This window comes from Prinia subflava, chromosome Z, assembly GCF_021018805.1.
Source record: "Prinia subflava isolate CZ2003 ecotype Zambia chromosome Z, Cam_Psub_1.2, whole genome shotgun sequence".
Classification (NCBI taxonomy): domain Eukaryota; kingdom Metazoa; phylum Chordata; class Aves; order Passeriformes; family Cisticolidae; genus Prinia; species Prinia subflava.
This window is the reverse complement of record NC_086283.1, coordinates 51,809,150-51,833,366: the sequence shown is the minus strand read 5'-3', so window position 1 is coordinate 51,833,366 and position 24,217 is coordinate 51,809,150. Positions and strand designations below refer to the sequence as shown.

The following is a 24,217-nucleotide window of genomic DNA, read 5'->3' as shown; positions in this document are numbered from 1 at the left end:
AGAAGGCCACATACACACTGCTTGCTCAAGACAGGATTTCTTATTTTTGCTGGATAGTTTAACAAGCTGCAGAAGCCTTTCAGTAACAGTATGAGCATTGAGGATGAAAGTGATTCTTTTATTCCAAATTCTGTTTTGGAGCAAAATGCTAAATTATTTTAGATCTTTGAGCTGTGCAAATTATATTTATTTTATTTTTGTTCTCCTTTTCTATTTGAAGATTTTTGGATTGCTTTTTGTAAAGTACTTTTATGTTTTCAAAATGATGTAAAGTTTCTGTGAAGAAGCTGAAGTGCAGAAAGGTCACATTTGAGTACTCAAGGTACTCAGTCTGAGTACTACTGCTATTCTTCCCAGACTTTGATATGGCTGTTGTTTGTGTATAATAAAGAGGGAGAGCTCAGTCTAGTCAATAATTAGACTGGCACTTAAGGAGAGATGCCATGGAGGGAAAAATTTTGGCTGCATATTCTTGCTGTTAACCCCCAGCAGGCTGGTTCAATGAGCTAACTCAGAAGATTTTTCCTTCTAAGGAACCTGGTGGCAGCCAGCCATTAAATCAGTTTACAAGTGGTGCGAAATTATAGCTTGGGGCTGCAGTGACAAGTGTTTAATCTAGCAACGCCAGTTTTAAAACAATCCCTAGATATCACATCCTCTCAATTCTCCTTTCTGTTTCCTCCCTTGCCCTCAGTTCTGCACACATTAATTCTCATTCGCAGAGCAGAGGGAATTAAGTCAGCAAACTTTTCACCTTCTTTTACACTTTTCTTTTTTTCTTGCCTTCTTTTTCCTATTTTTTTCCTTTTTTCCTTTCCACCCCCCTATTTTTTTCTTTCCTTTTTTTTTTCTTTTTTTCCCCTCCTTTCTTTTAGTATTGCCCAGAGATACCTGTTACAATTTCTAATACATGCAAATCCACCTTGACACAACTCAGTGATTAACATAGTGGTGGGGAACCACCCCCAAAAGTCCACCCCCAGGACTGCCTCTCTATGAAGCAGTTTTTGCTGTAGAATATTTGGCACTCAGCTGGAGTATTGGTGCACTTGCTTCTCCACACATAATTCACTTTATGCGCCAGTTTAGTCACTTATTAAAAATGCACACATTACTCTCAATTTTTTCCTTAACTTGTTTTCATAGAATGATTTGGTAAATGCTGGGAGGTTCAGAGGCAGGTAATGCACTTCACATCTAGTACTTGCAGGATGGTACGATTACAAATTTAATAAGCAAGTTGAGTGCCTTGCTTCTGTTAGAGAGTAAGAAAATATGTGCCTGACCTGCTCAGGAGGTACTATCCATCCTGCTGTTGCTCCTGGCCTGTAAATGTTTAAGCCAAACCACTCACATCAGGCTGCTGTTCTACTGAAAAAAAGCATTGAGAAAATGTACACTTTTTGGTGGACTTGTCTGCCTTCACCCTTGAGATACCAGTGTATGTAGGTGAGCACTGAACATGTGACTGTTGAAATATAGATATGGTAACTGCTTTCATGGTGTACTTGGACACATGCATCTTCAAGATACAAGTAATGATTTCTAAGTCATGGATTATGTTGTTTTGAAGCTTAAAGTGATTTCACCCCCTGCTTTCTAAAAACTGACATACAGTTTTTCCTCATCACAGATCATGTTTTGAAATAATAAATGCATGTGATCTCTTTTGATACTTAAAAAATATCTGTTCTAGGGAACTAATTTGCAAAAACAACAAAAAAAGAAAGTTTTTATTTTAGGTCTGAATTTTAATCCAAATATTTTATGATGATATTTTCTCAGCAGGAGGAAGACAAGTATTGCAGTGGTGCTGCAACCCTGAATTTTTATTGATCAATTACCGCAAGCACAGCAATTTATAGCAGGAGCAGAGTCAGTGTTTAAAGTTCACTGGGGCTTCAGCTGCCCTGGCCATAAAAGTAATTTATATCTATATGAATACCACTGGGTGTTTTTTCCCCTCAGCTTAACAAAGGAAGCCAGGGCGAGTATAAGATACCTCCTGCCTGCAGGCACACAGGCTTTGAAGGGGCAGCGGGGGCGGGGATGGGAATTCAATCGGAGATGTCCGGGTGGGGGCTTGGCTGGTGCTCCCATGGGCAGCATGGGCTGCCCGGATGCATCCCTCCCAAGTCTGTTACCAGCAAACTTTATTTGCATGGCACTACGGTCAGAATCATGGCTTTACAGGAAGAAATGCCTGTGTTTGGTATGTGTACTTCATCATTTAGTTTAACATAGGTGCTCAGAGGTGCAGAGGGATTTGTGGTTTAGTTTGGGGAGGTGGTGTGTGTGCATTGGTATTTGGAGTGCAAGCAAACCTGCCAAAGGACGTGTCTGCTGTGTGTGTGGGTGCAAGTCCGGATCCTGCTATTTTATGAAGTCATTAAACAAAGAACACTTTGAGAAAGAACACTAAAGAGCTGCAGATTATGGGAATGCTGCTGAGCAAAAAGCCTCAATCTTTGTGTGCCTTGTTTGTTTAACACTGGAGAAATAATAATACCTAATTTAATGCTTAAAAGAAGATTTTCTTCATTCTAAACCATTTGAAGTTGTCCTATTGACAAGTAATACTTCAGACTTTCAACAGAAAATCATATTCATAAAAGCTTCCAATCTTCTTGCATTTCAGATCGCCTTTATTTTGCAATTCTGTACCAAAAACCAAAGAGTGGAGCTGCAAATACCCATTATTTCTGTGTAGATGATGAACTTGTTTATGAGAAGTAAGTACCAGAAGTAAGAAGTAAGTAGGGTTTTTTCCTGTTTTTTTACAGAAATAAAATAGTCACAACAACAGCAGTGAGGGCTCAGTTTCATTGGAGAATTAATTACAAGGTTGGTCTTCTAAGACTTACATGCCATGATAATTTATAGGCCTTTCAAGGGTTTCTTGCTTTTCCATCATGATTTCTTGAAAAAATTTTCAAAGCAGAAGCTTTTTTTGTACCCATTTCTGTTTGAAGACACAGAAACATGATGCAGCCTTATAAATTCAGAAGCGTACGTTGTACTGCCAGACTAAAAGGGGTGTCTTTGATTTCTCATGTATTAAGTGGAATGTCTGAACATCCTAGAATCAGAGAAGAAAATGCCAAAGTCAGATCAAGCCTTTATGAGCTGACAGTGGATATATTTCCCCTGTAGTGAACAGTGTTTGTCTTTTACATGATGTGGAATGTTGCTAATTCTTCAAATAGTTTTGATCATTGACATGCTTGCTGTTTTTTAATGCACTAATCAATCTTTATTCTCTTTTCTCTAGCACTATGAATTGCCTCCTTTTAAAGTAAAGCTTATGAATTCCTCTTAAAATAGAGTTTAAAAACTTCTATCACAATACAGTAGTGAGAAGTAGTTCTTAAAATCTGGGATATTGGTTTTGAATGGTGCTTTGTGGAAAACAAAAAAATTTAGTCCATGTTTAAAGAGGACAAAACATTTCCTCCAACTAAACAGTATGTATTTATGTAAGAAAGTGTGCTTGTTTTTAGAATGATGTACATATATAATATGTATATTATTACTCCTTGCTTTGTGCATCTTGTTAAAATAAAAAAAAGGCATTTACTGGGGTCATGTACAATCTTTCTGCTTTCTTCTAACAGCTTCTATGCAGACTTTGGGCCACTCAATCTGGCAATGGTCTACAGATACTGCTGCAAGCTAAATAAGAAATTAAAGGTAATGCTTGGGTTTTTTATTCAAAAGCCAATATTACTGGCTTTTCAAAAACCAAAAACAAATGGGCCAAAATTTCTTTTGTTGTTATTGTTATTGTTCAGATGCTTTCCTGTTTTCCTAATCCAGCTGTTTTCCTAAATTCACCTCACTAAAATATATTTTAATGAGATGAATTTAGGGAGGAGGTGAATTTAGTGGGCAGGTGAATTTTAGTGAGGTGAATTTAGGGGGCAAGAGGACCAGGGTGGAAAATCCACTTACTTTTAGGAACCAGAAGATGCACAACTGTGGCAGTAACTATTGTTAAGCTTCTAGAAGATCAGTTGCCAAATCAATACGGCCTCTTTTATAGGAAAAGCTTATTTCCTGGAATTCTGTCTTATTGGCAATCTGTCAATATTGAGTGAGCTTGAGGGTGTAGTGCTATGTTTTTGTTTGAATTGTCTGACTCAGTCTTCTCTTCTGATGCTGACATTCTTCAGTAATGAACAACATTTGATCTTTAGTAGCATTGATAGCATTGGCCTGAAGGAGGCTGCTCTGCTCATACTGCAGATTATTCTCTCTTACAGGAGCTCAGTAATTTTTTGGGATTAGGCTCTTGATAGAGCACAATGTCTTTGAAATAGATTTTGTAAATGAATTAGTACAACTGACTACAAGTTAGTTGGCCTTCAGTAGATGTTGAGTATAAAACCTCTTCGGCAGATTAAAAAGCTTATTTTTGTTCATGTCACGGTTTGCCTCTTCCACACTACTTAGATCTTTAAACTGAGATTGAACTGTGAAAAGTGGGAAATATAAAGCACTTTATAGAATAAGAGTGTATGTTTTTTTCATTCCTTGATGTCTGTCGCAGATAATAGTTTGCGTAGGTCAAACTTGTTTTATTGTTCTTTAGGTTATAGAAGCAACTGGCACCCACAAGTGTGATGTTCTGCTCTGTTCTTATTGGGGCAATAGGAAAATTGTGTCTTGCTAAGCCTGAGACGAACCTGTTTAGTGGTACAGGCTGGGAGGTGGTAAACTCCCACCTTGGTAACTGTTGTTTGCCAGAAATGAGATTATCTGATTTTTGTATACAGGATGCTCTGACGCAGCACAAGTCTGTGTTATAGTCCCTTTCCTTTTTTTGTGTTTGACATGTTAGGATTTCTGAGAACATATTTCTGCTACTGATCTGGGATTTTTTTTTTTTGTCTTGTATGCATAGAATCTGGTATCTTGAACAAGTAACATTGCTATTTAAATGCATAAAATGACATTTTATGATAGCTTAGCAGTTGATGAAAGTGTGCAGTTTCAAGCACATCAGAATTTATTTCAAGGGCCACTTAGGGATAACTGCCACCACATATGTGTGTGTCCTTTCTGTTGAAAACGCATTCCACCATATTCTAAGATAAATGGAGGAACTGTATGCCAAGCCAAGATGACACCAAAAAAAATATTTATTATAAAGTTTAGAAATACTTTCAAAATATTTTAGTCTATGCATGGTTCTGATCCCTAGAAACAAATACTAGTGCATTTATCTACATCTGAGTTTGAAAAATGAATGAAAAGGTGTAAACTCTGTTTTTAAAATTTTTGCAGCTTTAATATACCTGTGATGCTTTTGAGAATGCCACTTTCTATTCTCATGAACGCCTGTCTGTTACGTAAGGTTTAAAGTCAAAAATGCTAACTAAAAATTCAAATGCATTTAAGAAGAAAATAAAATATTTCAGTAATTTATACCAAAAATTATCTAGGCTGGATACTGGGAAAAACTACTGGAAAAATCTAGATAGGGATGCAATACAGAGTTCCAAAGCTTCTGAGGGACTGCTCTACAGTATTTTTTGTTCTCTGGTTACAGCTGGATGAAAGGAGATAAACTCTTGCATTCCTCTGATTTTATAAAAGAAGGTGTAAAAGGTCTAAAATGTAAAATCATAATCTTGTTCATTTCTTGATACAGTCATTTTCATTGATAAGGAAGAAAATAATTCATTATACTGGCTTTGATCAGAAAAAGCAAGCCAACGCTGCATTCCTCATAGGCTCCTACGCAGTAAGTATTTAAATTTCTATATCAGCTGCTGACTGTTCATTTTTTCATACTCAATTTTTAGAACAGCAAGATAAAAACAATTCTTTTCTCTTGAATAATCAACCTACTAATGTAATTATAGTAATGTACCACATAGTAAGAGAGTTTCTAAAGTCTAGCAGGTATTGAGTGAAGTTGTATAATTTTAGATTTTTTCCTCCTTAATGCCATTTCTGTTCTTAAGAAATAAGAGCATGATTTTGGGTTTTTTCCTCCTTACTGCCATTTCTGTTCTTAAGAAATAAGAGCATCACTGAAAAAAAAAATCATTATTAATGTTTTCATTTAGATTCAAAATGATTGGTTTTTAAAGTTTTGCCTTTCCCCAACCACACAACCTTTTTTTTCTTTTTTAAAATAGAAAAATAGTATGTTGCATAAAGTATAATGTATCATTTGCCAGTACACATTTAACTAAACCTTTCCTTCCCCCACTGCTTCTTCTCTAATACAAGGTAATCTCTTCAGTTAAATTGGGAGAAGCAGTGAGAATGTGTTTAGAGCTTGTATAAAGCCTGGGAAGATACAATGTGGCTGGAAAAGTAGTAAGCCAAGTGTGTGGCTGCAAAGGGGAAAAGGACTGGCTTTACATCACAACTGCATGTATTTGTTACACAAAAATGTAAAGGAAACAAGGAATAAAATGCTGAATACTTCAGGATGAAAGCTGTGATATACCATATTCATGTTCTGTTTTGACTTGTAACACACCTTGGTTGTACCCATCTCTCTTGTTTACTGAGTAATAAAATGAAATGAGAAGCTATGCACTTTTTGATGTTGGAGATTTGAGGGATTGAAGTTCCTGTAGCCGTAGGTTACTCCTATTTATTGGCTGCAAAGGCTACACAGTACTTTCTGGGATGCAGGCAGTCTCCTTGCTGTCTCTGCATCATGCAGATGTCCATTTTCTGTTCCCTGGGATTTCTCTGTTGTCTTTATTCGATAGCACTTTTTACAAACTGAGAACTGAATTTCAAAATGTATCACTCCTGGTATTTGAAACAGAAGTACTTAGGAATGTTGCTGTAGTCCTGTGCATTCTTAAAACACATGGAGACTGGAAATATGAGTTACTAAGCTTGTTTGCTGTTAAGGGATTATGTTGACAAAACAGCTGCAGCTTTTAGGAATACTACTTCTTCCTAATTACTTGATCATAATTGAGGCCCAGAGAGCAAGAGGGGATTGGCTTCAGTTTTCAGCCTTTATTTGGAAAAAAGAGGGTCTTGTTTTTTCCTACGCTCGTCTTCTAAATATGTGTAGTAGTAGCATTGTGCACCACAGCAGCTGACATCTGAGCAGAATTTTGGTACAAAAGACTAACCAATGGAAAAACAATCTAATAAGAAAATACTGTGATATTGTTATTTATTTTATTGTATTTTATTTGTATACTGTGGTATTAATATCCACTTATTACTGTGGACTATTCAAAAGTATACCGAAAACTTAAAATAAATCTTATTTTTGATCACCCTGCTATGTTGCAATAATAACATGCAGGTGAAGGTGAATGCTTCAACAGGCTTGAATAAAGCTCTAAGATTAATATGTATGGCTTATGACAACCCAAAGCACAGTAATTGAAAATGGAGGCTGTTGTACCGATGAGTAGGCAGTTTTTGCTCTAGAGAGCTGCAGTGAAGATAGTGGGAGTTGCAGAGTAAAGAAAGGATGCTTACATGGATCCATGACACAAGATCATGACTGCCTAGCCAAGGCATGTGGTAGGGCTAGTTGCAGACACATGGCATATAGCAGAAAGAGGCTAGTCAAAACCACCACTAGTTCTCAGACTTTGGAGAGGTGCTTACATTACTGTATTGCACACATTGAATGTTTTGGCAGTTTCCCGAAAGGCCCAGGGGAAAGTGAAGCGCAGTATGAGTATCAGTCACTTCCTTACATGTAGGCATGTCTATCTTGCAAATTTGCAAGTCTAGGATAGTGAGTTAGCTCTAGCTAGATGCTGAATTTCTTTCCAGTGCAATACATTTTGGCTTTGGTACTGCTTTTTCTTTACAGTAGGGCAGAGTTTCTTCCCAGTGTCATGTAGGAGGGATTCCACTGAAGAAAGATCACAGAAGGAAAACTATGCCCCTGAGGCCCGCTCCGTGGCATGCTTTGATGATCTTTCATGAGGAGGCAAGCTTAATTACAGAGCTTATTGCTCAAGTGTTCACATATACTTGTCCCATATTTCTGCTTTCTGCAGGGAGAGTTGGATTGTTCTCTGTGGAGCAAGCGATGATAGAGGATCTATTCAGAACACCTGATAAACATGTCTATAAGCATATTTCCTGATTGAAAGGAAATATTGATGACTTCTTTATTTAAAACATATGTAGACTTAAGTATCTACCTTCTTTAGTTCAGAATGCTTTGCTTTTTGTTGAAGAAAGATCCAGATACTGGTCAAATCTTTTAAGGAGGTTTTCTGTTATTTTAATTAATCAGCCTGTGTCATGTTGGTAATACTTTTTGTTGCTTGAACTGATTGTCATAATTTATTTTCTGATCTTACAGTATGAGTTGTGGATTGATACTGTATTTTGTTTTCTGTGGATTGAATGTGTTTTCTTGCATGATTCTATTTTTTTAGCTTCATGCTAGGTTCCCATTTCATCAGTTTACCTTAGGTTAAGGAACTCTGTGGGTAAGGAGGGCATTACTTTGTGGGAGTTCCAGTTCAGTCAAGGAAGAGCAAGGAAGTAGAAAGGGAATGTGGCCTTTGCAGATTCAGTCACAAAAACAGTGCTTGTCTACTTGTGTTGAAAGGTTTTTGATAACTTAAGAAAATTTTGGGTGCAAGTAGCTCTGTAGGTGCAGGTGCTACAGTTTACTTATTAGGATAACAGGCTGCAAGGTTTTCAAGAATAGCTAAGGCACAGTGAATCTGTGTGATATCTGGTTTTGTTATCTTTTTTTTTTAATGCAGTTACATTTAAACTATAAAACTGTAATGAACTGTATATGATTAGTTCTCCTCTGGGACTTCTATGCCCTCATAGACACTCAACTCTTGAGCATGTCTTTTCAAAGGCTTGTTGACCTCAAATCTGTATTCTTAAACAGAATATTACAACTCCTGCTTAAAGGAATTGGGATATATTAGCATGATTTATCATTTGACATCTTTTGTTCAAATGCATATATGTATATATATATCATGTGGAGATATGCTCATTTGGACTACTAAGGCAATTATGAAAGTCTTCATTAACTGTGGTGTGTTAAGGGCAGCTTTTAGTGTTCTTGTTTTCAAGCAAAATCTGTTCTCAGTCTTTTCTTCACAGTTGATGTGTTTTAATGTTTCCCCCATTCCCCTTCATCTAACTTGTCTTTCTTTCCTCTTCAGTGGAGATAGTTTATGAACTCTCCAGACTACATACTTCTTTCTCCCCCCTCCTGCATCTGCCACTTCCTTCCAGGTGTACATTGGTGTGACAGCACAGCCTAACTCAAGCTCTTCAGTATAACATGGCCTTAAGAGTGAAGAACTAAGTTTACAAATACATGGTTCTATGTGTAGTTTTAGAATAAAATACTAATTTTTTAGAGTAAATCCTAACAATCTAGACCATAATCCCGTTATTGTCTCTCATCTATTTTAATTCTGTATTTTGTTTCTACGTTTTTACAGACATAATGGAACTAATATTCTTCTATGTAGGTTAGCAAAAATTTGGCACATTCAGCCACGCAAAATGTAGCCAGAATTCAGTGTGTTGGGGTTGAATGTTTACACTTTTTTTGGGTGGAGGGGGAAAAGGGAAAGAAGGGAGGAGGGCGGGAAGCTTTGATTCTTCACCTTTTAAAGAAAAATCTTTTCCTTGAAAGCTATCTGCACTGTTCAGGCCTTACCACACTACCAAAGCAGCAGTGATCTTCTGAGTTGATATCTACAGTGGCTTCTCTTGATTTTCACCAGGACTTGACTGTGGGTGAGGAAAGTCTGCTTCTTCCATCATTGCTCCTTCTATATTACAAAAGAAAATGTACTCTCTGTGCTCTGTCCACCCACTTCCCAAGCTCCCCCCTCTCCCCTTGGCTACATTAACTTAGTAACAGTGTTTTTTTTCTCAGGCCTGGCACTAATTATGTACTTGGAGGGTGACCCTCCCAGGGTACCGCCCCATGAACTGCTGTAATTCAGGTCACCTTCTCCAGGACTCATCTCTGTACTTTGTCTATTTTCTCATCTTCTTTCTTCAGGGTAAGCAGCGTTTCCTTCATCCGTTCTAATCCATAGTATTGATTTTTTGCCTTTTCAATTTGTTGGTGTCCTTCCTAGTTGGGGGCCAAATGCTGGGTAGAAGCTGGAGGCTGGAGAATCAATTGGCACCCACAGGTGTGATGTTGAACTGCTCTGTTCTGACTGTGACACTTGTAGAATTATCTCTGGCTAAGCCTGAGATAAACCTGTCTAGTGATCCAGGCTGGGTGGTGGTGAATGGGTAATTGTGGCAGTGCGCAAATTTAGAGTGGGTAAACCATGTTTACCCTCAGCTATGTTTTGGTGAGAGGTGCTTGATGAGCAAGGGGCAGAGACAAGATAGACAGAGTACTGACCTTTCATTTAAGCAGAAATTTCCTGGAGTCTTGTCAGTCTCTGAGTTTGTATCCTCTAATATGCTACCCTCTCTGAGCTGTATTTGGGAAATCGTGATTAATCTTCACAGCGGCAACTTTTCCTGCTGTTTGTACTAGGTTCTATTCCAGGATGTTCCTACAAAACTGCTTGTCTCTGTAGGAGAAGAAGGGTTGTTCTTTCGGAGGTCCCTCACTCTGTAGTCTTAGGTTGCTTTCCTACCTGGCATGAAGTAGTGATGTGCCCAGTCCAGTCAGTTCAGGGTTTTTTATACTTTCCGTCTGTTGTTTAAAACATGATTGGAAGTTTCTTGCTTTTGTTTATGATGAACAAAGACAGTTGCCAGAGATAGGCAGTTTTTCACTCTCTGTCACTTTTATCCACTTAATGACTGCTTTTCTGCCAATGACGAAACCGTTGGCCACATGCATTTCTTCACTACAACACAAATCCGTACAGGAAGCTATTTGTTCTAATAAACTTCAGTTTTAATTTTGCAACATCTAACATTTTGTCCTAAGGAATACTGCTTGAAATTTAATCTACTAACTCAGTAGTACATCCAATTGAGGTTTTAATGAAATAAAATCTTTAATACTTTGAGGTTATAACAACTGTATGAGCTTGTGTTTGAGTCTGGTCACACACAGCAGTTACTTGCATTTGTTCAGAATGGGTGGGTTTAATAATTTTCTCTTTAGAGCAGTTCAGGCTGTCTTGGGTGAGTGACATTTTGGAACATAGTTGTATCATATAAAATTTGTTTGTTAGGAGTTGAAAATTAATTACCTCATAATTTTCTGGCTTCTAAGTCATCATTGTCGGTAAAATATATGATTTCGGTAGCACCATTAAGCAGATTTTTCAGTTGAGGGTGAATGGATGGGTAAACATGATTGTATTGAGCACATTATAGATATGACTTCAAAGTGCTGTTTACAGACTTGAGTTGATATAGTTTCTAAGAGTAGAGCTTATTTCAATAGCCTATTTAATTTTCCTGAAAAAGCAACAAGTTATGTCATAGATTATTATTATTACTTAACTGTTCTCTTTTGCCTTATGTGCAGCATAACTATTTCATTTGGCAATGCCATGTATTGAAAGTTAAGATGCCTCTTTTAACCAGAGACTTATTTGCCTTTCCACCAGGAATACTTTGCATCCTACTGTGAATACCATTCCAATGATTATAATCTAGGAAATGGTTGCTTAAAAAATAAGACTGAATTGAAAACACTAATGAATCAGATGAAAGCATGGCTTGCTAAAAGCTCTCATTCTCTGGTTGATTTTAAATGCTTATAAATAAAGACTGGGTTACCTAATCCTGCAAACCCTTGTGTTTCATTGAGTGAACTTGAAAGCGGCTGTTTGCACAGCAATGGTGGCAGGAGGAGTGCTTGAGTGCACCTTTCCAGTGTTCAGCGCTTGGATGGTTCTTGACTATTCACAGAGGTGCCTGTAGTTCCTTAATTAGAAACAGATGTCCAAAATGAAAAGGATGGTTAGAACATTGTTAGTGGTTCAACTGCTAATAGCAAATTCCTGGCTCTGTGTTGAAGTTCAGTAGGATATTTTTTGTACACATAAAAAAAGCAAATTTCTAAACAGTCTGTATACAAAATGATTGTAGATTGTGATAAAATTATATGTTTGACTTGAAAGATGTCAATTCTTTATAGTAACAATTTTCATGGAAGGTTCTTAAGTAGAAGATTTCTAAAAGATTTTAAGAGTTTTTCTGTTCGTATTTCTGTAGTATAGATATGTATGTATACTCTATCTGCACTTGCATATGACTGTAGGAAAATTCTAAAAGCTTGACTTGTAGATCTATGCTGCATTGACTAAGTTCTTTTGAAAGAAGGCGGATTTTTTAAAAAAACATTTCCCTTGTTGCAGGAAAGGAGCCCCTTGAGATATCATTTTAAAATTCTAATAGTATTTTCTTCATTTGTGTATACACAAAAGGATAAAAATTATCCCAGAGAATGCCTGCTTCTGCTAAATAACAGCTAATATCATTGCTTGAAATTTATTTTATCTTTTTAGTAGTCATTTTTGTTGGTTGCTTTACTGGCATTAACCTAAGAAAACAACTTTATTTGTGAAAGTTTTCATCATCTTAGAAAGCGTAGCAGAAACATACATTGTAATCAGTATCTGGACAAATTGGTTTCAGCTGTTGCATATTTTGATTTCTTGAGTTTGTCTTCTCATTTCTTCTCCTTCCCCCAGTACATACCTCATTAATTTACAAGTATCTTCGTTTCTTTATTCATCAGATCAACATTTCCATTCTCTTCTTTTCTAAAACTTCAGTTCTGCTTGCTGCCTTAGAAAGTCCTTCTCTCTTTCAACACTTTTGTCTGCTACAGATATTTGAGCACTACTACTTTCTCTTTCCCGTTTATTTGCTTTCTTTAGTTCTTTGTTCACTCACATCATTCCAATGAAACTTTTCCTATTTAAGGCTTTGCTGCCCTCCTCCAGGTCAGAAACAGTATTATATTTAGTTTTATATAGATATAGATATAGATGTGTCAGAAATATTTTTTGAACTTGATCTTTCCTTAAATACTGACTACTGCATTTTGGTTCACTTCATGGAGCAGTGTAGGAGCAGTCCCAACAAGTAATGTGCATTCAGTCCACAGGACCAGACTAAACCCAGCTATCAAGCTTAAAGGCTGCTGGAAGTATATAGTAAAGATGTTAGATCTTCAGTGCTGGCTCTCTGTCTACTGATGGAATTCTTGTGGTGCAGACCATTTCCTAATGCAGATGTGTGGCCTCTGCTGCCTTGACCTCTATTGCTTCTCTGAGCTTTCGTGCTTCAGTCTTACCTGTTACTGTACCTGGAATTTGGTTCACCCTAACCTAAAAACAGGCCCCATCGTGTTCAGCTTTCATCTAGCCTCGGTTATATCCAGGATTTCTAGCTGGGTACTCACTTTAGCTGTGACAGAAACTGATCCTGTCTCCACTTTGACTGTCACATCTTTTTGTGTTGTGTTACTGCCAGGATACTTTCCTTGTGAAGTAATTATCTGTTTATGGTCTTTTCCATTATGTGTGAATGTCATTCTTCCCCTGTGAAGTACTCTACACCATTGCACTCATTCAGTTTTTCTCATACTAACCTAATTTTTGCAAACACTTTTCACTGAGTACACCATTTGACCATTTCATCAACTGCTGTCTCTGCAGCTGTTCACTTGTTGTGTCTTTTGTGTGTAGTAGTGTCACAGCTGAGTGTAGCAAGATCTCTCTTTGTTTCAGAATATTTTCTTCTTCAGTAAATCTGCTGTATTTTACTTCAGTTGTGCAATACAAGTTGTATTTTTGCTTTGCAAAATCAGATTGGGTTTTTAAAGTGTCCTTTTATGGAGGAATTGTTCTTATGTATCTATGTTAAGAAAAGTCCACATGCATATGCATGTACGTTAAAAAGGTGTTTCTAGCAGTTTCACTTGTAATATAATTTCAGAAGCAGGATCTGTGATTGAGAACTAACATGTTAGAACAAACAAACTTATTTTAATGCAACACAGTGAAATGGAGAAAAATTGTCTCTTGCAGCTGTTACACTTGTAAACAAATGCTTTTGAATTCAATCTTGTTTCCTTTAAGATTCTGGCAACTCAGAAAGCCAAGGATTTCTCCCATACCTCAGCTGAACTTTTATATGTGCTTACAAAATCAGCTAGTATAGTAGCATTTCTATCTGCCTATGGTACTATTAGTACTCTGTATACTACACAGTGTGTATACTTAACTGCACTTAAGTCCAGTTGGACATTAGGAGGAATTTCTTCACAGGAAGGTTGAAGGGTTGATTAAACATTGTAATGGGCTGCCCAGGGAGATGGTGGATGAGATGTTTAACACTGGATGTGGCATGGTCTAGTTGACACTAACACAGTGCCATGGTCTAATTGACATGGTTGTGTTTGGGCAAAGGATGATCTCAGAGATCTTTTCCAGCCTAATTGATTCTGTGATTCTGTAATCCAGTTTTTTCCAAATGACTCATTTCTGGCTACAAACTCTGTCTTAATTACTATCTGGTTTTTAATTCCATTTTATGTCTCAGATCTGTAAATTTTTCAGGGACAGGACTCTCTTCCCAATAAACAAGAAGGGCTTGATTTGAATGGTTGCTAGTAATCTGTGTTCACTGTGCTGCAAGATGCAAATTAGGACTGTATCAAAGCACACAATTTAAAATTTCTTGGAAGGTAACATTTACATCCAAATCAGGCAATGAATGCCTGCAGAATAGAAAATGAATTTGGCAGTCGGAGGATAAGCTATTCAATGATACTTGGAGAGGCTTTTTAAGTATCTTTTCTATTTTGGGTATATACTTGCAAACATAAACACAGAAGTTGCTTCTTTCTCCCCAGTGAAAGCACACACACACACACAAAAAACATGCAGTTTTCATTACTTAGCTATGTCTCAAGAAAGATTTATTTTTCTGTTTTCTTCTGCCAGTTTCAAGGGAGGAATGCTCAGAAAATACTTAACACACTAATTGAACCAGGAAAATCAAAGGGGTCACCTGTTGGCCATGTCTGTTTCAGCTGTCTGTTTAGGTTGTGTTTCAAGCTGGGTTTGTTTGTTGGGGTTTTTTAGCAACATCTGTTCTAACTCTTGTTTTCTGCGTGTGTGTGGAGAGAAGATGTTTAAGGTATGTTAAGCCATTTGATCAAACTGACTTTGTGGCAGCATCAAACAAATTTGAAAGGCAATGCCAACTTTTTAAAGAAAAAGTGTCCAAAGCAACAGAAAGTAAATACACTATGCCTTGATTTTTGACATAGTTTATTTTTTTTAATTAATGCTCATGAGGATTTTTGCTTTCAAATGACACTAAGGAAAGACGTCATTACTATATAAGAAATAAATAATTTTACTGAATGTTAGTGAAAAAAACACAACTTTCTGTTGAGTGCTAAAAAAATTTCAAAGAAAAAGTATTAACTTGAAATTACTGAATATTGACCTGTTAATGACAGCTTGTTATTGTCAGTTGTTACCTCCTGGCCATGCTGGGGATGGTGTTTATTGGTATTTGAAGAAGAGACATGGAAAAAAGAGGAGTTTTAGGTATTCTTTAAGGAGACCTTAGTGTTAAAGACTGTCCAAGAGGGATCAGACATGTTGTGATGGAAGACCATATGGATATTTGTCGTAAGTTGGTCTTTTGTGAATTCTTTTCTGAGTGTTTTTTACAGTAGAAAGTTTGATTCTTAGTACTTTGCTTCTGAAGCTACAGATTTTATTTATTTATTTATTTATTTTCCTCCTAGTTTATGCCATCTGGATTTAGTTACTGGATATTGCCTCAGCAGTGCAAAGGAGGAAGTACAGAATTTGGATTAATGCAAATATTCTTATGTAGGAAAATCAAAACATACATAAATAACTGTTTTAGTCTTGTCTGTTGAGTGTACTGGCAGTTTGTGTACCAGATGATTCATAGCTTTACTGATATCTATGCAGGTTTTTATGTTTTGATTTACATCTTAAAAGCTTAATTAAAAAAAATCTACAAACTGGTCAAGCAGAGTTGTAGTATAAATGTAAGAATCCAGATGAACCTTTTCAAGAATCCAGGAGCCTTTTCACTGTAGCCTACACCTGAACAACTCCTGCACAAAGTTATAAAGTTTGTTTTATAATATATATTTCTTTAGACTTACAAGATTTTTTATTGTTTATGTTAGTTTTATTGTTGTACACTGGCAAACATTTGTTCTTGATGCCACTCTTTTCCAGCACTTTTGTGCTCTGTAATAATTAATTCTGCCTTCTGTAGTAAACAAATGACTTGAAATTATTGAGGCCTGTCTTAAAATAATCTTTTTCCTTTTCTGTCTTTTTCCAAAAATAGATAATATACCTGAGAGAATCCCCAGAAGATGTGTACAGGCTTATATTGTCAGGAAGTGTTTCATATCTTCCTTTCAGGTAAATAACAAGTTGATAGAACTTTCTGTACCTTGATATTTTGAAGAAGACTGTAACAGTTTTCAGTATTAATTTTTGCTGTGTTGGTTTTCTGGGATTTTGTTTTGTTTGGGGGTTTGAGGTGTTTTCTTTGTTTGGGTGGTTCTTGTTTGTTTTTTGCAGGTTGCTGGTTGGTTGGTTGGTTTGTTGTTTGGTTTTGGTTTATTTTCTGTGTGTGTGTGTTGAAGCTTTTACTTGGGACACACTCACTGTCTGAGCCTTAGGTGCTCAGTGAATCAGAGGTGTTACCAGCTGGTAGTGAAATGTACCAGCAGAAGGTGAAGAAGCCCCAACGTTTGTATCCACTCACTGAGCTTTTTGATCTACATTGCTTCTCACTTGGCAGTCTGATTTTGTGCCAGTAGCTGATACTTAAGCATATCAGAATATCTATCATTCGCCACAGAAGGCTTGCAGTACTTAATAGGATTCTTTATGCAGGAGACAGTATTTACAGATTTCTGCACATATTTGACAAGGGGGAAGTTGACATCAGTGCACTCCAGGAACCTTCTGCACTGTCTGTGCCCTACTGTGCTATCCCTCCAAAACATATCAGAGTGGTTGCAGTTCCCTGTGAGAACCATGGCCTGAGAACGTGAGGCTGCTTCTCTCTGTCTGTAGAAGGCTTTTTTTTTTTCGCTCTTTCTCATCAGGTGGTCTAAGAGACACATGCTACTATGATGTCATCTTTATGTGTTCTTTCTTTTATTTGAATAAGGTTCTATTATTTCTGTCTCCTGCTAATTTCTGCCCCTTTTCACACTGATTCATAAGGAAGGAAAGGATAAAAAACAATTACTAGAGACAGCCATCCACGCTCTTCAAAAGTTCTTCTTCCTTTCAGTTGACATTCAAATATGATAATTTTTTTTACGTATAAGAAACGTTAGCTTATAAGGGCTGCATGGTCTCAAGGTGTTCTGCCAAGGGATAATATTCTCTGGTGTAGATTCAATTTAATTTATTTATTTACTTCACTATGGTATTCCTGTAGAATTCTTACTCTGTGGTGCTTATGAAATTTGATAATGGTCACATACCAAGAAAATGCAATTCCTGGATCAACAGAATTAAAAACTTGTAATTGAAAGAAGCAGTTGTAATGAAACTAGTTTCTCCTCTTGTTTAAACATGAACTATTTATGCGTCTAAAGGAAAATATTTTACTATATTTACTAAAATGTTTATCCTAACAGTCCATAGCCATACATATCTATATCCAAAACTGAACATTTCAGCTTTACAAAAACTGTAGCTGGAGCAATCTTACTGTTGTATCTATCAGCTTAATTTATGTTTTGTTATTCTTGTAAGATTCAAGGTATGGGAAATACAGTAATCATTTGATATAATTATTTCATTTAATAATCATTATCTTGAAGTAAGTTTTAAAAGGTCTTCTAGAGAAGTATCTTCAATTGCTTTCACTTGGATTAAAATGCAATAATTAGGTTTTGGTCATCGTATTTTGTAGGGATGCTTCCTTTGGTACTTGCAGTTTTCATCTGACCTTACTGGACTGTTTTCATGCAATAAACAAGGTGAGTAAACTAATATTTTTCACATTTCAAAAAATTAGCTAAATATTGCTCATCAGAAGAAGAAGGCTTAGGAAACTAGGATCCAGTTAGAGCTGTGAAGTAGCAGATCTGCTGATTGTTACCTGGTTTACTGTGCATTATGTATCATCACAAAAGTAGATACATCGGTCACAGAAGTCAGCCGATACCTTATATAATCAACAAGTGAAGAATTTTGAGTTTTACTTGTCTAATCTCTCAGGATGGCAATACACCTCTAATTCTAAGACCTGTGTGTTAGGTTTATTATATGCCCCCTGATGTTATGTATTAGGCTGAACATAGCCTTTGAAAGTGGTTTTGAATGGGTTTGCTATACACTGTAGGCATTTGCAGCACGTGCTAACAATTTCAAGTTTTGCTTTAGTAATAGAAATAGTACATATGTTAAGAGGTAGGTGCTTTTTTAACTATAATATTATAAGATCTAGTTTTTATAGCACTATAGCAGTGAAGTTATGCAGCATTGAAGGATAGAGGAATCAAAACATTCTTTTTAGTCTGTATGGATAGTGAAATGCGGAATTCTGTAGCTCTCCACTGTATAATTGTCTTTTGTATTACCAGTATCTCTGCCAGATACTGAGGTTTTTACTGGTTAAGTCACCTTCTTGAAGATTGGTGATTCTTCAGCTCTTTTGGGTATTTTGAAATTGGGTATTTTGGTATTTTGAGTATTTGGGTATTTTGAAATTTTGAACTTGCATGTCAAGACTGGTGCATTGATATTCTTGCTGGTGAACAGCAAGGAAAGCTACAGAAGATTAGGTAGTAAAAGAGAAAATTAGAATGTAGTATTTTTAATATCTGGAGATATGGGATTTCTCTGTGTTTGTGCTTCCTGTTTTAACAAGTGGATAAACTATTAGTTACCCAAATGATTTTTTGTACAGTGTTAAGTATTATGTTTATGGCTAATTATGGGACATCGTGGACTCACAGAAATATGTACTTAGGACTTTGTGACTGCAAACAATTTGAAATCAGTGAAGATACTAGCGAATAGAATTTGTGCGCAAAAAATATTTCCAATCCTTGAATGTGATCTTTAGAAAATACCCATAGTTTCAATAGATATTTTTTGCTGTTATTTTTCTTTTTATTTTGTGCACCTAGCAATAATGAAAAGACCAAATGCTTCCGTAATCTGGGATTTTTGTAGTGATTCAGTGAAAACAAAAAAAGTCAATTTACTAATCTAATTTCACTTATATTGAAATTTGTGAAACTGTTTTGAAGCAAGAGTGAATTTATCTGTATTTCTTAAATTATGTGAAGAAAGAGAAGAGTGTGTATTAAAGGATTTTATGTAACCAAAAAGAGTAATAAACTGTCCTCATTGAAGAGGAATCTTTGTTAAGAGCTGTGTTCTGAATTTTAGGCTTTGCAGTATGGTTTCCTGGATTTTAGTACGTTTGATGTAGATGAATATGAGCATTATGAAGTAAGTGTTCAGTGTCAGTCTTTTGATTTGTTTGCTGTTACTAATGCTAAAACAATTGCTTATAATTTTTGCTATTCTTTTATAGTATTAAGTTCCATTTCTGTTTCGTCTCTTTAAGTTATGATAGTTAAATAAAAGTTCATGGTCAGACAGAGAATACTGAAATTCAGATTTAAGCATAATTATGCTCAAACATGGGGGAAAGCAGAAACCAAAATGGAAATAAATGAGAGTGTCCATTATTATTAAAACCATGGATATTCTTGAGCAGTCTTGATGAAAAACTAAAGGGCGTACAAGCCCAAGTCTAACTGCATGCTAGAGAACAATCAAAGTATGTATTTGAGAACACACGGCAAAAATTTGATAACACTCTTTGAGGTAAAGAAGGAAACAGGGCTGGGAAACTTCTAAGTGCATATAGTTCACTTTGGGACATAGGAAATTATTGTGACAATGAAGGACTGCAACTCTTGACTGTATGCAGTCTCAGAAATGCAAACCTGCCAGATATCTATAAAGAGAAAATTAAATGCTCCTAGAACTTAAAAATATATTTAATTTGTGAACAGATCAATTGGTAAGACTAATTTAGAATCCTAAAAAAATAAATTGGAAGTTGTACTTCATCTGAAAGGCATGAGTTACATTGTTCGAAACCTCTGATTTAAAAAGACAGGAGCAGAGGGGAGAAACATGAGGTTGAGAGCATCTGTCATCCTCCTGACGAAAAAGAAAGCAGGCAACTAACACAACTTCCTTTGACAAAAATTGTACATCAATTCTATCTAGCATGTATTTTGAAACAGTAAGGAAAAGCCTGAAAGTACAGGGATAATGATAAACCAAGCATTTTCTCTTGACAGAGAGCAGAAAATGGAGATTTTAACTGGATAATACCAAACAAATTCATTGCCTTCAGTGGACCTCATTCAAGAAGTAAAATTGAAAATGGTATGCTTAAAAAAGGAGGTGGGGAACACAAACCCACTGCTTTCTTAGTTGATTTTTATCAGTAAGAACAAGCTTTAAAAATTGTTCCTCAAACAGTGTGTTTTTTCCTTGGCTCTTTTCCTTTTTTAAGAACTCTGGCAGTAAAATTTTAATGCTTGGTTTAATTGTATCTGACCTAGGTGATTGTATTAAAATTTCATTTTCAGTTAGTGTATTTCTTTATGTTGTCTCTATTTTGAAAGTGTTTTCTTATCTTGGTGTTTAGTCTTTTTTATTTCTTTAGTTTAAGCCTTACTCTTTTTTCTTTATCTTCTGTTCTCAAATAGGCTATCCCCACCATGCTCCAGAGGCTTATTTCCCATACTTCAAGCAACATAAGGTCACCACTATAATACGCCTCAACAAAAAACTGTATGATGCCAAACGATTTACAGATGCTGGATTTGAGCATTTTGATCTCTTCTTTGCTGATGGAAGCACACCTAGTGATACTATAGTTAAAACATTTCTAAATATTTGTGAAAATGCTGAAGGTGTAATAGCTGTTCATTGCAAAGGTATGATGTAAAAACCAGTTTATATTACAAGTGATGTTTATAATTACAGTTCCTTAGGTATTTTGCAGTATAACTCTACTATATCTAGTTATTAACAACACTACCAAACTGCAGCTTTTCCATTCAAATTATTTCTGTGGTTCTGTTCAGTACTTCATCTTCTAATTTTGTTAAGTTCCAGAAAAGTTTTCCCAGTCATTCCCAAAAGGAGGCTGGGGAAAGTGAGATTTCCAGCACTACCAGCTCTTTCTGCTAGAAACTGTTAGTACTTTCTAAGGATGCTTTGGGCAGGCATTTGAAATCCTGTCAAGTTCTCTCTGAAAATACATGCTTAAATATATCAAGTCATAAACTTTTGGAAACAGTGCAGCATTTTGGGGAGATTCTTCAAAATATATGAGTGTTCTTCAACAACCACCAAAATCTCCATCCCTCAGAAACTCTTTATATTAGTTTAGGCATGCTCTGAATAGCCATTCCTCCAAAGTTAGACTGTGAAGATTTTAAGAGCCTGACCAATGCAGCTAGTATAGTTACTCATTTTTTTGTGGTTCTAGAGGCAATATGTTTCCATTCCCACACCATCTTTAATAGTCTATCACACATTTCTTCTCCACAACTTTGCATCACTAGTGTACCTGATAATGCTATGATTGAAAGAGAAGGACCTTTCCTTAACCTGTCTGCTTTGGACCTGCAAAGACTGCATTTTTGTTCTTGCTTCTGCCATCCATTTGCTGCATTTAACAGAATTTTTCTGGAAAGTGAAAGAATTGTTGAAATTATCATCTTGACTCTTAGGAAACAAGTGCATACTCTTATTCTTCACTGAGGTGATGAATTCAGGCATATCACTTAATTGGTTAGACCAGAATATTGAGTATCAGTGACACAAGTGCTTTGTTTTCACTCAGATTAAGGTGTTCTTTGGTAAATGTCATACTAATGGTTTCTAGCCTGTGCTTACTCTTGAGGAAGTGTAGAATGCTGGAGCAAGTCATGGAAGGTGCTGTGTGGTTGTCTTGGCTGTTGCACTATACAGAAGATTTTAGACTGGTGTTCATCAGTCAATTGTTAAATGAGAGAAGTGGCATATGATTTGCATGTACAGCAAGTGATTGAGAAGAGATGCCACTTAGCTGGAGCTGTCCTCTTCTGCTTCTCGTTTTTCCCAAGGCAAATAGAACTGTTTTGAGGGCCATTTTAAATAAGATTTCTCACTCTGGAGTACTTCTTGTCTATGCTAGCTAGTAGCCAGACTTGTTTATTGCAAAATTTGTCTTTTTCTTGGGAATTAAAGAGTTTAATTAGAGGAAGGGCTGGAAAAACATCTGATTTCAGTGCAATGTATGATTAGTTTGCAAGAAGGTGTTGGGGGAATTCTGGAAAAGAAAAAGGTCAACTATTTTATTCCATGCTTCAAAACATTCTCATACCTTCATTCATCTTCATAGATGGATAGGTAAATAAAGGTAGCTAAACTTGTGGATATTTGTAAAGTTGCTGGCTTTGGAAGGTTACCTCACTCAAAAAATCATGGACAGTGTGTTAGTAACCTTGTATCTGAAGAAGAAGATCAAAGAGTAAGTTTCCATACCACATCTGATAATCAGAGGTTTGTTTTGGTAAATTAGACAGGTAGCTACCTGTCCAAGTGTCTGTAGTTACAGCAGATTCCAGATGAAGATGGATATATAAAAGAAGTCATTCTTTTATCTTACACAGCTGGTCTCGGACGAACCGGCACACTTATTGCCTGTTACATCATGAAGCATTATCGGATGACAGCTGCTGAAACTATTGCCTGGATCAGAATAAACAGACCTGGTTCTGTGATTGGACCACAACAGCATTTCCTCATGGAGTAAGTAGATTGAGTGTAAATTATTGCCAAAAATAAATCTAGATGTCTTCTTCTTCTATTGTATACTTAACAGTCTTCAGTGTTAATTTGTTGTGTTTTGGGCCTTTTTTTCCATGTTATGATAGCAAACAGGCAGAACTTTGGACAGAAGGGGATATTTTCCGTGCAAAGTTGAAACGAAACCCTAAAATTGCTGTAACGAGAATTCTGTCAGGAGTAGATGATATTTCAATTAATAACACAAGAAACAGGAGAACCATCCAAAAGGACATTGAACTGGTAACCATCCAAATATTGTGCTCTTGTAAAAGTTGGAACTGTTGAGAATCTCTCAGGTTTTGAAAAAACCTGGGGGTACACTAAAACTTTGCTAATCAATTTTTTTTTTCTGTTCACCCCTTTTATATAAAAGGATATGGAGGGGAAAAGCTAGGGACAGCAATTATGAAAAATGGAGTTTAGAACACAGATGAAGTAAGGAGCATCATCATGCTTTAGTCTTTTGTAATTAGGTCAATAATAGAAAAAAGTACTCACATTCTGCAATCAAAAACACTGATTTCATTTTGGATTGTCTGCTGCTTCACTGTGTGTAATTAAAGGGAGGGGATGAAAGTGTGAGGGTTTTTTACTCTTTTTAGTGTCTAAGTAGTTGCAACTTCTATATAACCTTTTGATGGTGCTTTTTGAAAAAGACAGTACTGCTGTTTTAAAAATTTCCTTTGACTTTATCCTGTTGAGATAATTCTAATTTTAAGCTTTAAGATAAGGTTAATTCTTAAATATCAAAGTGTCTATATTTAATCTTGATTTATCCCTTTTCCCCTCCACTTATCCAGTACAGTGATGATGATGAAACAAACTATTTAACACAAGGGGATAAGCTTCGTGCTCTGAAAAGCAAAAGGCAAGCAAAAGCTCCAACTGCATCTCCACTAGCGTAAGTCAGTTTCGGAATATATAAAATGCCAGAAACACTCTTATCCTCTTCTTCATGCATGTGTCCCATTGCTCCCAAATGTTTGTTATCAATGCTGCTTTTACTCCCTAAAGACAAACATGAGATTCACCATTTCTCTGAAGGCTTGATGAATGCTGAGAAGGCAGGACAGTTTGGTTAAAGAACTGCATGACTGAATTTCTAGTTTTCTGCATAGTTTTTGATGCTGGTATTCTGCACTTTACAAGCTCCTATAGCACTTCTGAAAGCTTTACTTTCAGTTTAAACACTAACATTCCCTTGTCTTTCCTAAGATAATATAAAAATGAAAGAATATGACTCTGTGGTTTTGTTTGATTGGCTCAAATAAGATACATACTGGTGTTTGAAGTAAAGTCAGCTACCTAAGAAGAGTTAAACAAGGATTTTTTATCTTCCTTTCATTTTCTCTTCCTTGGAAAAGAACTTTCCCTGA

The 24,217-nt window shown here is 36.2% G+C and overlaps 1 protein-coding gene across 4 annotated transcripts in view; it reads left to right on the top strand.

Annotated features, from left to right (window-relative positions):
- CDC14B (cell division cycle 14B) overlaps positions 1-24,217 on the top strand; it is a 48,288-nt gene that overhangs the window by 5,545 nt on the left and 18,526 nt on the right. For all 4 annotated transcript variants that reach the window (XM_063423510.1, XM_063423507.1, XM_063423506.1 and 1 more), the window contains exons 2-12: positions 2,639-2,732; positions 3,615-3,690; positions 5,654-5,746; positions 16,285-16,361; positions 17,878-17,944; positions 19,365-19,427; positions 20,294-20,381; positions 20,708-20,938; positions 22,664-22,802; positions 22,928-23,081; positions 23,642-23,742. In XM_063423510.1, coding sequence (XP_063279580.1) covers positions 2,639-2,732; positions 3,615-3,690; positions 5,654-5,746; positions 16,285-16,361; positions 17,878-17,944; positions 19,365-19,427; positions 20,294-20,381; positions 20,708-20,938; positions 22,664-22,802; positions 22,928-23,081; positions 23,642-23,742 — 1,183 coding nt within the window. The remainder of the gene's footprint in view (positions 1-2,638; positions 2,733-3,614; positions 3,691-5,653; positions 5,747-16,284; positions 16,362-17,877; positions 17,945-19,364; positions 19,428-20,293; positions 20,382-20,707; positions 20,939-22,663; positions 22,803-22,927; positions 23,082-23,641; positions 23,743-24,217) is intronic.